Below are 15,577 nucleotides of genomic sequence, written 5' to 3'. Positions count from 1 at the left end.
AACAGCTGCTGTTCCTCGTATTATCTGCATTAGTACCAGGAGAGATTTGTTGTATTTATTTCCGATCGTATGACCGCTGCAGTGCCGTCTCTGCTCCGCAGCTGTCCCGGGTAGTGTCTCATGCAGGCTGCCTTTGTTTTAGGTATTTGGTAGGCAGCACAAAGTCAAAACAAGTTCCTGAGCTTTCAGACTAAACCAGCCTGGTGTAACACGGCCACTGTTTGCCTACGAGCTGCTTAACTGGTTATACAGGCTTTACAATAGCACATATAATAAAACTCTAATGTTTAAAGGGTAAATATATTTCATTTTTATAAAATACATTTTATTTGCATGTTATACATCAACAGAAAAAATAAGAAAAGTTCTAATATACTATCTTAAATGCAATTCTTTAAGATATTGACAGAAGTATCAGTTTTGCAAACGTTTAGGCAGCTGCAGTTATATACATTTTTAACAATGTATAAAGAAAGTATATAAGAAAGCCTGGAACACTACAGTAAAATAAGTTTTGCTTTGAATTTAGGTAAGCAGTAGCCTAAGTAGTCCTTGATTTTTTATTTTGATTTTCTTCCTAAAGCTCCTACCATACATCTGGTATGAGACGCTCACATGAAATAGGCCAAAAAACATAGTTGCTGTTTGTAGACTTTGTAACTCACATTAAAAAGGGGTTTTTAAAGCAGCGACCTATTTAAATGCCTTTTGTGTCTTGGATGTTAATCTTTTGCTGTAACAAAAACCTGCTGTTTAAAGCTAAATTTGCATTTTCTTTCAACATCTTGCATTACTATTAGTGAAGTTAGGGGACATTAAAATCGAGAGCAGCTGTAACTCGCTTTCATTATTCATCTGGTAAACACCAGCTTCTCAGGTCCGTAAGACAGACCCTTTCAGGAGTAATCAATCAAGAACGATCACTTTCCAAAGCAGAATTTTATTGCCATTAAGGCATATTCCATGCAGGAATTTGGGTACTAGCAGAGTCTCTGGTGAGAGACAGTAGAGCTTCTTCATCCAACTGACTGAATTAAAACTGACAGTGTCACTTACACCAGAATTAAAGTTTGGTCAGAATTAAGGTCATGCAACTGTAGTTTGCAATTTCCTCAGCTGAACGGTATCTGTTGCAATGGATCCGCTGACGGAAACGTTAATTCAAATAAAAGGTCTTTGTTACTTTCTTCCCTTGATTGGTCCACATGTGACATGAGTATCCAGAAAAAGCTGCAGACGCTGCCCACAGAAGCCAAGAGATACAGTATGATGTAAAGTATCAGCACTCCAATTTCGTTGTCCGTGACATACTTTTCTTTAAATCCATTTCTCAGCTCTGTAACCTGGTCTTATCCACCTGGTCTTTTCCTTCTATCCGGTGTTTCTAGTCACTACATTGCTTATCTCTCCTCACACACAGTTTACTGAAGTTTTAGTGAAGTTAACAATAGCGCCCAAAATAGTAATTGTGGAGGAGATTAGAAACTCAAAGGGGCTCGAAGCCAGGGAGCTATAAAACTTAACAGTCATTTCATGAGCTGAATTATTCGAGCAGAAGGAAGCTCCAAGTCCTGGCGTTTATGCTTTTTCCCTACAACTGTCATCCACATGTGGTTAATAAATTAACTACGCAGACTGACCGAAGTCAATACTGCATAGATCACTGCTTTAGAAGAGTAACAATAACTGCATCTCTTGAGACAGAATTTGTGGTTTTCTCTGAAAAGCAACAGTGTGGTGTAATGAAAAAACGGTGACAGCTTATTGTGGAACCAGGCGGGCAGAGAAGTGGTCTTCCAGGCGTGAGGGTGCTGGGAGGAAGGCACAGCTTTGGGACTGACAGTTTCTAACACCGGCATTCTTGCATGGAGCTGTCAGCATTAGCGCTGCTGTGGAAAGCTGCCAGTATCATGTTCAAGCGTGGAAAATTTTCAATACTGCCTTCCTTGTTGGAGGACAGACAGATGTTAAAGAGTACAGCTGTTCGGTTTCTTATGCTGCCCTATGTTGCATGACACTGCATGACATAATCCTCTATGGATATATTTAATTGTACAAAAGCTTTCCTTTTCAGAGAAAATAATCTAGAAAGAGTATACCTTTAAGAGAACAAAGAACCTAATTTCTTTCTTAAAACATTTGATTAAATCATTGGAAAGGCAGCTCTCATTTTTTTTTCCCATAGCAGTAATTACACTTTCTCACTCTACCTGCTTTTCCACAATCATTTTCTTCATATTCTTAGAGCAGATACGAAAACAGATTTCCAAAGGCTATTCCAAAGTATTTTTTTCCATAAACTTGCTATATTAATGTTAAAAGGAAGAGTAAAAATATGTTAATAACAAACTTCTATAAAGTTTTTTTTTTTTTTGTTCAAGAACTGACATAGAATGGGAAGGTAATTGTGAAGAACTGACAATTTTGGAAGGGTAAAATGAGAAAAATTCTTCTCTCCTTTCAACTGTTGAAAATCTTTTTTTTTGGTGCCTGTAGCCATCCTGATGACTTCTCAGTAACATAAACTCCCAGAGGTCATGACTTCCTATTTTCGAGGCACTAACACTGAGAAAACTCTGTTTCCTAAGAACTAGTGCACCCCTTCACTGTTCTTTCAACTGCACCGGTGAGGATCCAAAAGTAAAACTGATTTTGATGGCGGTAACCTACATTTCTATATGGTTGTAAACAGTGCAGAATTTGTTTGAATGGTGTCATATGGACAGCTCTAGCTAAGTCTGGTTGACAAAAAGAATGGTGTTACACCAGAGACACTAATGGCTGCACCATGATTCATTCAGTGCACCCTAGGATTCTCAGATTCTGCCATCTGTTACAGAACTACTTTATTAACTAGAAAACACTCTGCAAGAAACTGTCATGTACAGGTGGTTTACCACAAAGTGAATGAGTAACTCATCAGGCAGCTTAATTCACCAAACAACATAGCACTCTCCAAGTAGCATATGAAGTAAAAGCATTTGTAAAGCTACGTAACAAATTAAAACAACTCATTGCAGAGCGGCTAGGCCTTCACAGAATTCAGTACCACAGGACTGAGAACATTAGTTTGCTACTGAGAAGTAGTGGAACAGTTTACAGTAATAAAGAGCCAAAACTGGAATGGAATATCCTCCATGTGAATGTTTATTTTAGAAGATAAGTGTAAGCTTTGTTTGTAGGTTAAACACTATCAAAAAGAATAGCCACAGAAGTTAGGTGATATCAGAATTCAGATAACTGGCTTCTGACAGGCTCTGACCTCTGCAAAGGGAATATGTATCTCTGCATTGCCCTGCCAATTTACCTCCCAGTTACCCTCTCTTCATAGAGGATTTTGACTAACTTTTTCCAGTTTACATTATGTCTTTTAGGGCTGCAGTTTGGGCAAACATACAAAGCTTAAAATGAAACAGGGATAAAGGAGGCATTTACTACCATATTAGCAAATTGTTCTCCTTGAACATGTCCTCTTTGGAAGGGGGGAGGGAAAAAAAAGAAAAGAGCTTGAAGGACTGGACCTAGTAAGTGCTTCTTCAATGCTCCTTACACTGAGCAAATCTGGAACGGGGGGAGACTCGAGATCAAGACAGTGACTGCTTTCACACCTGCAAATAGTCAATAGCCTCAGATAGCTTAGGGATTCTTGCAGCAGTCTTTTAAAGGTTTTTTATTTTTTAACCAGTGAGCTAGGTTAACATGATTAAAAGCCTACTGAACGCATGGCATCTTCAGTAAGCAAAGTTATAACCAGCTTTTCACCAGTGCTATAAACTACACCTGAAAAATCAAGAGCATTAGAAACTGTTTATGGATGACCAAGAATATTTACCTAAACTGATGTTAAGTACAGAATTGAATGAAAATAACCAGATAGAAGAAAACCAACATCAGCAAAACCCGGATCATGTAGACTAGGGTCAAATCACAATAAAACTGATGAAATAACTGTATGGAAACTTTGGGGTTATGCCCAAACATAGAGGGCCACATTCACCACCAGTGGTTCCCTTAGAAGTGTTAATGCAATCCGCAGCCGTTACATCTCCGACTGAGGTTTGCTCCCAGGCTTTCCACTGCTGCGGCTTCCACTTTGCAGGCAGAACAAAACCCCAGGAGAGGCGACGCTTTCCCTCCCCAGCCTCGCTGCTTTTCGTCCGGCCTGAGAGGGAAAACCCGCCGCGGGCTCCTCCTCTACCCCCCGCCTGCTCGGGGAGGGAGGGAGCGGCCGTGCCCTGCAGGCCCCTTCACCCCAGGGCAGCAGCAAGCCCGGCCCCGCACCCCCCTGCAGCCCCGCGGGGACGGAGCCGGAGGCGGGCGCCGCCCTGGCCGTTACCCCGCGGCGAGGCGGGGCGAGGGCAGGGCCGTTGCCCTGCTGCCCCCACCCCGGGAGCGGGCCTCGCAAACCCAAGTTAAAGCCCCGTTTTTGCCGCTGGCGGCTGCTGCCCGCCAGGCTCGGGGAGCCGCGGGCCCATCGCACCCGCCCAGGAAGCAGCCAAGGTGGGAGTGGACGGCGGTGCTCACCGCCGCGGCCCTGCCCTGGCTGCCCCCGGGAGGAGGAGGGCAGCGCCGAGGGGGCCTCCCGCTCTACTGGCGGCCAGGCCGCAGACCGAGGCAGAAGGCCACCGGCAAGAGGCTCGCTCCGAGCCCCACCCGTCCCCTTCCGCAGCTCCCCCTGCTTTGCCCGCCCCACCACCCTCCTCGCTGCCTTTGTATTTTTAAACCACGCTACAGCATTCCGCTCCGCCCAATCAAACCGCACACAGCGCCTGGTGGCCAATGGCGGGGGTCCCCGCGGTTTTTTAAACCGTCCCTCTCCCCCAATCGCCGCCCAACACTTTTAGTTCCGCCCCCTCCACTATCCTCACCCCAACCGGTTCCAACGAGTATGAGTGCTAACGACCCCCTCGCGCTCGACCTAGCCCAGGAGCTGCTCGACCACTGACGTCGGAACGGCAGCCAGCGAATCCTCGGCGTCGTCGGCCCTAGAGGGCGGGGCCGCAGGCAGTTTGAACCGGCGCGGCAGCCAATCAGCTAAGGCGGGGGGCGGGCCCCCGGGAGCCGCGGGTCAAGTTGCTGTGGCGGGTAGGGCTGTGGAAAACAAGAGGCTGTAAGTGCGCCGCCGGGAAACCATTTAGCAGCAGCCGCAGCGGAGACAGCCGAGCCCTGCGCCGCCGCCGCCCGCTCCACCCAGCCAGGCAAGGCCCCGCGCACCCCCCGCCGGCGGAGGGCGCCGAGGGAAAGCGGGGAGGAAGGGGTGCCGCTGCCGGCCCCAGGCGCGGAGGGACCGCGGACTTCCCAGGGCGGGCGGCGCGCCCGGGGCCGAGGGGGGCATTTCCCGCCGGGCCGGGGCGGGGGGAAGCTCGGCCGCGGGGGGAGGACGGCGGCGGCCCCACCAGGGAGAGCCGGGCCGGGGCGCGGGCGGTGGCGCCGCGCGGGTCGGCCGCCGCGGGGGGCGGGTGGAGGCGCCTGGCGGCGGCGGCGGGAGGTACGACGGGAACAGAGCGCGAGGGGCCGGCGGCCGCGGGGGGCGTGTTTGGGCGGGAAGGCGCCGGCGGGCGCGGCCTGAGGCGCGGCCCCGCCTTCACCCCGCCTGTCCCCTCCTCTCCCTCCCGCAGGGACCCGCCGCCGACCTCGCCATGGGCAAAGGCGACCCCAACAAGCCGCGGGGCAAGATGTCCTCCTACGCCTACTTCGTGCAGACCTGCCGCGAGGAGCACAAGAAGAAGCACCCGGACTCGTCCGTCAACTTCGCCGAGTTCTCGCGGAAGTGCTCGGAGCGGTGGAAGGTGAGCGGGGCCGGCCCCCGCCCCTGCTGTGGGCTGCCGGGAAAAGATCCCCGGTAGCCAGGTGCTGCTTAGGCGTTAGTGGGTCAGCAGGCGCTTTATCTGATCCAGGCTCTTCTTCTTCCCCTTCCTGTGTCCGCAGACAATGTCTAGCAAGGAGAAAGGAAAGTTTGAAGAAATGGCTAAAGGAGACAAAGCTCGTTACGACAGGGAGATGAAAAACTATGTTCCTCCCAAAGGCGAGAAGAAGGGAAAGAAAAAGGACCCCAACGCTCCTAAAAGGCCACCGTGAGTGTTTCTATGACCTGAAAAAAAAAAAAAAAGCATTAGTTCTAATAGTCTGACACTTAATTTTAATCACCATCTCTCATTTTAGATCTGCGTTCTTCCTTTTCTGTTCTGAACATCGTCCAAAAATAAAAAATGATCATCCTGGCTTGTCCATTGGAGATACAGCAAAGAAATTAGGCGAAATGTGGTCTGAACAGTCGGCCAAAGATAAACAGCCATATGAACAGAAGGCTGCAAAACTAAAAGAGAAATATGAAAAGGTACAGTGAAAGCGATAAATTAATGCTTAAAGTTGTAGAGGTCACTGTTACTGTGTGAGTTTTGTTTTGCACCTAAACCATATATGGTCTGAAATTCTAAATGTTTCTGTCAGCTGTTGTCAGGCTTCAGAATGCACGGAAAGGTGTCATGTAGGAGGTATTTGGAACCCTTACAGTGAAGCTGGATGTAGTTTTTACAGGTCTAGAGATTTTACCAATAAGATACCAAGCAGGTGGCCTGTTCTCTGGAAGTAAAATACACAGTCGTACTCAAAAGCACTGTGGTCATAAAATTCTTAAAACTGTCTGGATCATGCGTTCTATTGCCAAAAGGTGTAAGCATGAGAGTCCCAAGGTTGAAACTCTGCTTTTCCACACACACTGTATTTGATCTGCACAGTATAGTGTTACTAAATTAAAGCAGTATGAATTTGTGTTCCGAGTTAAATTGCCAGCAACTAAACAGCGCTTTTTTTTCAGGATATTGCAGCATATCGTGCCAAGAGCAAGAGTGATGCAGGAAAAAAGGGCCCAGGTAGGCCTGCAGGATCTAAGAAGAAAGCAGAACCAGAAGAAGAGGAGGAGGAGGAAGAGGAGGATGAAGAAGAGGAAGAGGAGGAGGATGAGGAATAAGTGAATGTCCTGCTGTAAAGATTTATACTCAAAATCCAATATTTTGCTAAGAATGTGAACTCAAGTGCAGCTCATTGTTAGCTTCAGTATAAAAATCTGTACAGAATTGTGTATAGGTAATGTGGTTCTTTGTAGGGAGACCTCTATTTTTAATGTAAGTAGTAGCCGAGGGGTGCTACAGTTTGGTTTGAGAAAAAGAAGAATAAGTTGTGGAATGTTTCTGCGTATTTAATGGTTTTGTTGAAATTCAGTGACTGATAGCCAGGTGTTTCTTTATAGCTAAGTAAAACAAAGGAGGTAGCTTAATAGCTGATCTTATATTTTGTAGTATATTGCGTTGTATTACTTTTTTAACAATTTTGTAATAAAATGTTGTACATGATTATTGTTGTATTCTTGCTGTTGCTGAGAGGCTGGGTAGTCCCTGAATGCTGAAGCCCGGCACAGAACAGTGCTTTGCATTGTTCTTGGGCTATTGCTGTTACTGCAAAACTGGCAAGTCTCTTGAAGTGTTGACTCCTGGAGTTTATACAGGAGTTTAAACTTTTTTAACCGCAATTCTCTCTCCCGTGTATACTACAGTTAGTTGCAACTGATGTTTTCCTTATGCTAGCATTTGCTTATATCACTTTGTGAATGAAAACAAAATCTCTGATTTTAAGTACTGAAGTTGCTGATAATTATTCCCGGATTGCTTTATTTCCCCAAACTACTGAAGCACAGGTCTTAAAAGTTTTGTCTGGGTGTATTAGCTGATAATGAGTGAATCTTAGGAACTTTCTCTCCCAGAGCTCAGGGTCACTGGCCTTTTCTGCTGTCCGTATCAGGGCAGGAAAGTTGGCTGTAAGACAGATGTGGTTAGAGGTATGTCTTTCCAGATGTTCCCCTCTCCCCCTGGCCCCAGTATTAGTGGCTTCTCATAAAATACACAGCTTGCAGCACAGCATGAAAAACGTTGGAATCTTATCTCCGCACATGCCAATAGATTCCTGCTGAAAAGAGAGGAGGCATTTGTAAAGAACACGTGCTCCTGGTATGTTCCTGTTTGTGGTGGTAATGGTATCACCAGTTACTCTGTTTCTTGGTTTTCACTTTTTTTTTACTCAACCTTTAGTATATTTAAAAGGCTAAATCTAGATATCTAAGTATTTGCAAGTGGGAAACTGGAGCTCCCGCAGCTAAACTAATAGCTTAAGTTTAATTTGTTGAGATAAATACTAGGCAATAGCTTTTACCAGCCTTTGAAAGCCCAGCACTGAAAAACATATAATGCCTAAAATATTAAGTACTATAAAGGGCAGACTTCCAACTTTATTTTTAAACTGTCTCCCTATTGTCCATCAATAAATGAAATAAATTTGCATACAGTCATTGTACATGTGTAAGATAAAAAGCGGTTTCGGCACTATAACCATGGTAAACATCACTGTGGTAGGTTAGTGATAATGTAGCACTTTCTGAAAAAAGAGTCTTGACAAGAACACTTTGTGTATTCCTGAAAGTATGGAAATAAGGTAACTGGAAAGGCAATTCAAACATTTTTTATAGTAAAGTAGGTACTAACCTTTGAAGGCCTTAGAAACCCAGAGTTGTTTTGTCCTCCCGACTCTGCCCCTGAGTTACTTACTTAAAGCAGCACCAGAAGGATTAGCTGCTGTTTTACATGTTGGACCTGCCAGAGAGACTCGGCACAGGCAGGATCAACGGCTCCATTTTGCAAGCTCAGACTTTAGGAAACTGCAGGCGTAAACTGGAAATGAGAGGCAGTATGTTCTGTGTGCAGTACATCTAGTGCTCAAGAACGTTTTCTCCTGTAGAGAGCCTGCAGTCCTGGAGCACCTCTATCCTTAACTCAAAAATTCTTCCAGCTAGAGGCAATTCCCTGTCACAGCGTGTAGCCTCTGGTTATGCTGGTCTCACCCATTTTCAGCATATTCTGTTCAGATTTCCCTGTAGAAATGCACCATCAGCTCCCCTCAATTCTCAGACTCCCTCCCTGAACAGAACAGTGATGCTTCAAGAAGTCTGTCTGATTAGATCTGAATAATCTTTTGCAGTGGAGGAGTAGCATCAGAGTAAATTGACTAGTTTGATTATCTGAAATGTTTTTTACTTCTGCTCAAGTGCTTTTAAATTGAAACGAAATGCAACCCTTCAGGTGTCCTAGAAAGCTGCATGGGTTACAGAATTTTAAACATTATGTCAGAATAAGAGCATATCTTGAGGTAATTCAGAATAAAGGAGCTCTTCTAGTATTTTCCTCAGTGAGGTAAAACGGCTTTTGGGTTCTCTTTCATTTAGCAGTAATTGGCTAATTTAGCTTCAGCGCAACTTCTGCACAGATCAGTGCAGAACTGCCTCCTGTTGCCACTCTGCTGTCTCACGTCCTAACGATGCCCTGTGAAAAGCCACCTGTGGGTTATACTTTTGTTTACAATCTCATTTACAAATATCTCCTGAGTGCTGGAGACAGCTTTATTGCAGACATAGTCTATCGCACTGCTCTGCTAGCCTGGCCCGCATCATTACACAGATCATCCTGTGCGCATGCCATGGTCAGTGTGAGCTGTGGCAAGCCATGGCAAAGCTCTGCGTCGGGCTGATCCATCAACTAAGAATGATTTAATGACTAAAGATAATAAGTAATTTTTTTAAATAATATTTTGTACTTTCAATAGGAAGGATGTTGAATATAGATTAAAGGCAAATGGGAAAGAGCATGTGGAAATTACTACGTTCAAATTAAGCTTTAAAAAGTATGTCGGGTCGGGGGGTTCAGATAACTCCCATCTGGGAGCACTGAAAGAACCAGCACTGGAAAGGACTAGCAAGTGATCAAAGTGTAACAGGAATGTTCAGAAAAGATAAGCCATAGAAGAAAAGCTAAATTAGTCTCTCACATCCGTGTTCAATATGGACAGTCTTATGAAATGACTCACTGGAAACTTTTCACTGGGGTGAACTGGGAGATCTGTCTCAAATGAAAACTACAAGGGATGCCCAAAATGGTTGCAGTCATCAGGGGGACTGCTCACATTGCACTAGAGGTCCAGCGCAGAGGCACACCACCCAGCAAAGCAGGCCAAAAGACAGTCAAAAATAAGGCGGAGGTGGAGAAAAAGCAGGTATGAGAGAACAACAAATGTAGGGAAGCAGTCTTTAAAAAGCTGAAACTAGTTCTAGACCAGAAGAAACCTGTACCCTGAGAGGCCAAACACAGCAGTGTGCGGCAGGGAAAAACAGCATCAGAGCAACTTGAGAAAACAGATGGATTAGTAATAACTTTCAAACACATCAGAACCAGGAGGCCTGCTGAGCTGTCCTAGGGACAATAGATGCTCAAGATACAGTAGCAATGTCTAGAGAAGATTTCAGGAAAATAAAACATCTTTTTTTTTTTTTTTTTTTTTTTCTTTTCAACCTTGTAGAGGAGCTTCAGGAAGTTTTCATGACAGAACTTTTTAATGGGAGAGGCATGGTGGAGCATCTGTCTCAAATCCAAGTGTAAAAGGTTTTGAAACAAAATGACAGGACAGATGGTATTCATCCAAGAGTTCTAAGGAAACTCAGGGATGAAATGGCTGAACTATGAACTGTACTTTATATTTTTTCACTTAAAACTGCCTTAGTGCTAGAGGAATGGAAGGTCACAAATATGACACTAATTTTTAGAAAGTATTTTGTGGAGAGACAGGGAACTTCAGACCAGTAATGCCCATATGGCAAGTTGGTAGGAGCCATAGTACAGCTGAGAGCTGCTGGACAAATGGCTAAACAAGACTTGTGGTTTCACAAGAGGAAATCTTCCACAGACCTGTAAATATTCTTCGAAGGAAACAGTGAATGTGAAGGTAAAGGAGATCAGGTAGTTCTGGTCTACTTGAGTTTGGTCTGGTGTGCTTCTCATAAAAGAAGTCATCATTAAAGGCCCTGCATGAATAAATAGCTGGTTAACAATACAGAAACAAAATAGGAATTAGTCATCAGTTTCATCAACGGAGGAAAATCACCTATGAAAACCCGTAGGTTATTTTTGGAGGTGGGGTTAATGACTAGTGATTGTTTAATATATACATAAATGACTGGAAAAAAAGTTGTGAACAGTGCTGCAAAAAAAGATGAGAGCTAACAGCGAAGAACTGCCACGCCAGCCTGCAGCCTGAAGTGACAGGGTGATAAAAGCAGCAGGTGAAATACGGCATGAATACGAAGTGTATTACGTGTTAATATGTGCTTCTCCAACACATGTGAAAGGGAAAACGCGGGCCTAACGTTTATGTCATGGGTGATGTGGGTGGACAGTAAACTACATCGCGTTAGTCTGGAGGAGATGCTGGAGCTATAATAGATCATTCTGGGAAGAGGTAATAGATGTTTGCTAGAAAGGCAAATAGCATGTTAAGCATTATTAGGTAAAGAGTTAAGAACAAGTTTAGTATTTCCTTACCATCTTCCTAAAGGAATATAAAGTTTCCTTTTTCTTAGATCAACTTAGAACAAATCCTATTTACAAAATTGGTCTTATTTTTCCCACGCAAAACCTAAGGTCTGAAAAAATGTAAATATGCCTCTTTTTGTTTTGGTGGGGGTTTTTTTTTTGGCATGTTTTCAAAAGCAAAACCTTGATTAGAACAGCTACAGACCTGGAAACTGACTGCAGTATACACAGGCTTAAGAACTCAAATATCACAAAAGAAATTGCAAATGGGTATGGAGAGAAAATCAGAAAAAATGAAGTAGGAGTTTTATCTTTGATTATCTAATGATCTATCAAACTGTTTTGTAACAGTGTATCACAGGCATCTTGTACACAACATTGGCACATAATCTATTACACATTGCCCAGTGATGAATTATTTGCTGTGGTGGTGACTGTCACTGATCCTGCCTCACTTGCCTTGCCATCTGTAGCATGTATTTATTTTTCTATTTGTCTTCTCATTTTGGCTTGTATTTCTTTCCACATCTTGAAATACCTAAGTGTTTTGCAAGAAACCTCGGCATTTCCAAAATTGTTGGACCTCTCATACGAGCTGCATCACAGCCCTGTCTGCTTTTCCGTGATCCCGTTTGAATCCAGTGTCAAGAATCCCGTAACAGAGCCCAGATGTGGAGCTCGCTGCTGCATTCTCCAGCGCACGCAGCCCTTGAGGGACGCATTAACTCTTCTAACTGTGGAATGTGCACGAGATTCAGACCTAACCAGTAAAAAAGCTGACTGCCTGTGCAAATTTCTCTTCATCAGTGCAATTAATTGCCACAGGCCAGCACCAATTAGTGAGTGAACCTGTACGGTACTCCAACTATCCTGATATCCTGAGATCAACTAACCCCTCTAGCCTCAGTTGTTGGAGAGGCTCGTGATGTTCCAGGGCTGAATATAGAGTCAACCACCAGAAAAATCTTTATAGCCAGCAAATCTGGTGATTCAACTGTAAGTTCTAAGGCTATTCTCTATGTTTCCTGCCCCAAACATGTAATGGTAAAGTTTGTACCCATGCATCAGTTCTCCAGCAGAGCTGAAAGGATGATGTTTGTGTGTGGACAAGACCACATCCTTCTAAAAGACCCTTTGAAAAATCTGCTGTGATGGTGTTACTGTCAGTGCTGCCACCTTGAAGCCAACTCCTGGCTGGCTGGACTCAGCACTGACTACCCCTTTGCTAATTAAGACCTTTTGCAAGCCTTTGTAATTCTCCTCTATCTCACTGATTTGTCTCAGCAGAGGAGTGAATTGCAGACCCAGCCTGCCTCTTCAGAAACCTTGAAACTTTTTGCATAACCAGATGTGACCGATGACCACAGTCTGCCTGGTTGGACAAATTCTGGACTATTACATAGAAAATACCATCTCTAGCTCAGAAAATGCTTGAGTTGTATATTGCCAGAAGTAGGGACAATGTTAGACAAGTACCCTTGCCCCGTCCTTTCACTCAGCCCTGCGCTCCTTGACCACATGATCCCACTGACCACTGAGGGAGACAGGCTGGACTGTGCCAGCTGGACTTTTGGGCTGATCTCACATCTACTTTTTAAGTTAAGGTCTTGCGTTAAGCTCAGTTCTTATCCTAAGTAAAAATATTTTTCAGTTTTATCCACCAGAGACAAAGGGTCCTGATATTTCTGCAGTGTGGACTCCATTCCTCTCATAATTATCACATGGAAGATAATGGGATACTGTAACAGGCACAAAAAAAAAAAAAAAAAGCAAAAAAAAAAGCAGCAGGAACTATCTCCAGTTAAACATTACATTATCCCCAATAGCTTTAATATGAGAAGTAACCAGACCCCCGCTCTGCTGTAGTGTTACAGAATTGTTTTCCTCAGCACCACCCCACACCATCTTACCTTCACTCCCAGATGGCAGGACAGGCAGCTTTCCCTTCCATCGCCAGGTTGATTAGCATGGTCTTCAGAGGTTCCTTGGCATCTTCAGGACAAGTAGGACTTCAGGGCATTCCTCAGTGCAACTGAAAGAGCAGTACGAGTAGAAGTGCTTCCAGACCTTGGTGTGGTCTCCTGGTCAGCTTTTCTCAAACCTCCCTTCTCGTGAACCCACAAGAATCCTCCAGAAGACTTCTACTTTCTTCCAGTTCTATATTCATTCATTTTTTCTGCTGCCTCAGGAACAAAAATATGAAAATTGCAATTGTGGCTGCCTGATGGGCAACTGTGAGGGCCTCCAGGACTCTGACAAGAGGGTGTAGCCATTCTGCAGGTGCAGGTGAGCGAGCCGTCCATTGCCAGGCAGGGCTCGGGGTCTCCTGAGCATGCCATAGAATGACAGGGAACTTCCCCAGGAGGATGAGATCCACAATGGTGTGGAAGCACAGCTTGCAGAGGGTGCATTTGCACCCAACAGCCTTCAGAAATGCAGGTACCAGCCTTCATGGCTCTGGCCCAGCTCTTACCTGTAAGCGCTAAAGCTGTAACTTGTGAGAGACCTAACTCGGAGAACACGCACCCACACACAGAAGATCTAGAGGCCTTTATACTCAAAGATCAGCCACTGTTTAATGTCAGGGCTTGTTGGAATATACCAGCCTATGCTATTTGCCTGGGGAAAGCCTTTCACAAATCTCAAGGGAAGACGCTGTATTTTGAGTACTCTTTCCAGTCTAAGGCCTTCAGGTGATTCAGAAAGCCTACTCCAAGCGGGACTTTATTTGAAGAGTGTGCTTTAACAACTGCCTGGGCATGCTGCCTTCTTGACTGACACACACTGCCACCCGCAGCCCTTTCCAGGAAAGTAAAACATCAGCTCTCCATTCATTTTCCCTTCCCCTTTCAGGAGCCCTGAGATGCTCAGCCAGAGCACTGCTGTTGCCATCACGCGCATTGCAGGCATTAAGAGTTTGTTGTGTTTTCTTTTTAATACAACGTAGTGGTACGCTGCTTCTCCCACCTCTCTGCTTCTTTCTTGTGCAGGAGACGTTACTCTTGCACAAAAAACGCAAGATAAGTTGTTTGGACTGGCCGCCTGCTGGAGGCCATTGTGCTTTCACAGTAAATGATCACGTTCACAAGACCAGCGGGACCCACCTAGCCCTCAGCCCTGCCTTACCTGCACTCCGCTTCAGATGGGGCACCGTTCTTGTCCCTAAAGCAATTGCGTTTCTTTCCAGTGAAGCATATTAGTGAGAAAAAGAAGGGATCTAACACTCCAACATACCTCGGTTGTATTGGTGTTTGAATGGCTCTAACTCCTCCTTACAGGCTTTGATCCTTCTCACCCGACCTGCTAACTGAAGGAACGTGCATTTTTGTCAGTCAGTTAAGATCCATCAGACCATCAGCCATGCCACTACCTTGCCAAAGAGCCTCCGTCCGCACTGTTGTTCAGAACAGCCACAGAGCAGTGCAATGTGGTAAAAACCTTACGGGCTGTGCAGACAGTGTATTTTTTCTTTTACCAGAACCTACGTTACATGGTAATAGAGAATACTTAATTTGTGTCTTAGTGTAAAGAACGGATTATGTTTTTAAGATTTAAAAAACAAAGGTCACTAACCATTAACTGGGTTACTGAGACGTATAATCCACACAAGCACCCCCTCCCACTTTTGCTGTGCCCCATGCTAGTGAAGGCAGCTGAGGACACGGTGAGCGAGGCAGCACACGCCAACGCACACACTCGTGGCTGTGGCATGCGAAGGAAGATGACCAGAGGCTCCCCACAGTGAAAGCAAGGCCAAAGTGGCTTCAGTCTTCAGGGGTCATTCACAGTTTATGTTTTTGTTTTTCTTTTTTATTTAAACCCAAAGGGAGGCAAACTCGTCTACATCTGTTGATAGCCTATTGCTTTTTCTACCTAGACTCATTCTAGGTAGGGACCTAGAGAGTCCCTCCTATACTGTCCCAACTCTACAGAGTTGCAGAGGAGGCTTGCAGGGTAAGTAAAGTCAACAGCCAGAGAACTAAATGCTGGCAAGCACTTCTGATATTCCCAGAAAGTAAATATTACCCTGGAAGATAACCACTGACACTTCTCAAGGATTACTCTCATAAATGTAAGCAAGATAAGATTTCAGAACACAGCAAGACCTATCATTCCCATGCCTTTGATAGCAAGGAGAATAACCAGAAACATAAACACTGCTAATTTGT

The 15,577-nt window shown here is 44.8% G+C and overlaps 2 protein-coding genes across 2 annotated transcripts in view; both read left to right on the top strand.

Moving 5' to 3' along the window:
• SCRG1 (stimulator of chondrogenesis 1) overlaps nt 1–15,577 on the top strand; it is a 780,146-nt gene that overhangs the window by 25,189 nt on the left and 739,380 nt on the right. The gene's annotated exons all lie outside the window — the stretch shown is intronic.
• On the top strand, nt 5,058–7,352 carry HMGB2 (high mobility group box 2). The gene is made up of 5 exons (XM_086746683.1): nt 5,058–5,198; nt 5,619–5,789; nt 5,929–6,074; nt 6,163–6,337; nt 6,818–7,352. Exons 2-5 carry the CDS (start codon nt 5,640–5,642, stop codon nt 6,968–6,970), a joined length of 624 nt encoding a protein of 207 aa, XP_086602809.1. The 5' UTR covers nt 5,058–5,198; nt 5,619–5,639; the 3' UTR covers nt 6,971–7,352.

This window comes from Chlamydotis macqueenii, chromosome 4, assembly GCF_036417535.1.
Source record: "Chlamydotis macqueenii isolate bChlMac1 chromosome 4, bChlMac1.mat, whole genome shotgun sequence".
NCBI lineage: Eukaryota > Metazoa > Chordata > Aves > Otidiformes > Otididae > Chlamydotis > Chlamydotis macqueenii.
Note: the sequence above shows the minus strand (reverse complement) of the source record. Positions and strands in the feature narration are given on the sequence as shown.

Coding starts and splice junctions, on each gene's coding strand:
- HMGB2 (XM_086746683.1), top strand. CDS start 5,640: ATGGGCAAAGGCGACCCCAACAAGCCGCGGGGCAAGATGTCCTCCTAC. Junction 5,790..5,928: donor AGTGCTCGGAGCGGTGGAAG/GTGAGCGGGGCC, acceptor CTGTGTCCGCAG/ACAATGTCTAGCAAGGAGAA. Junction 6,338..6,817: donor TAAAAGAGAAATATGAAAAG/GTACAGTGAAAG, acceptor CTTTTTTTTCAG/GATATTGCAGCATATCGTGC.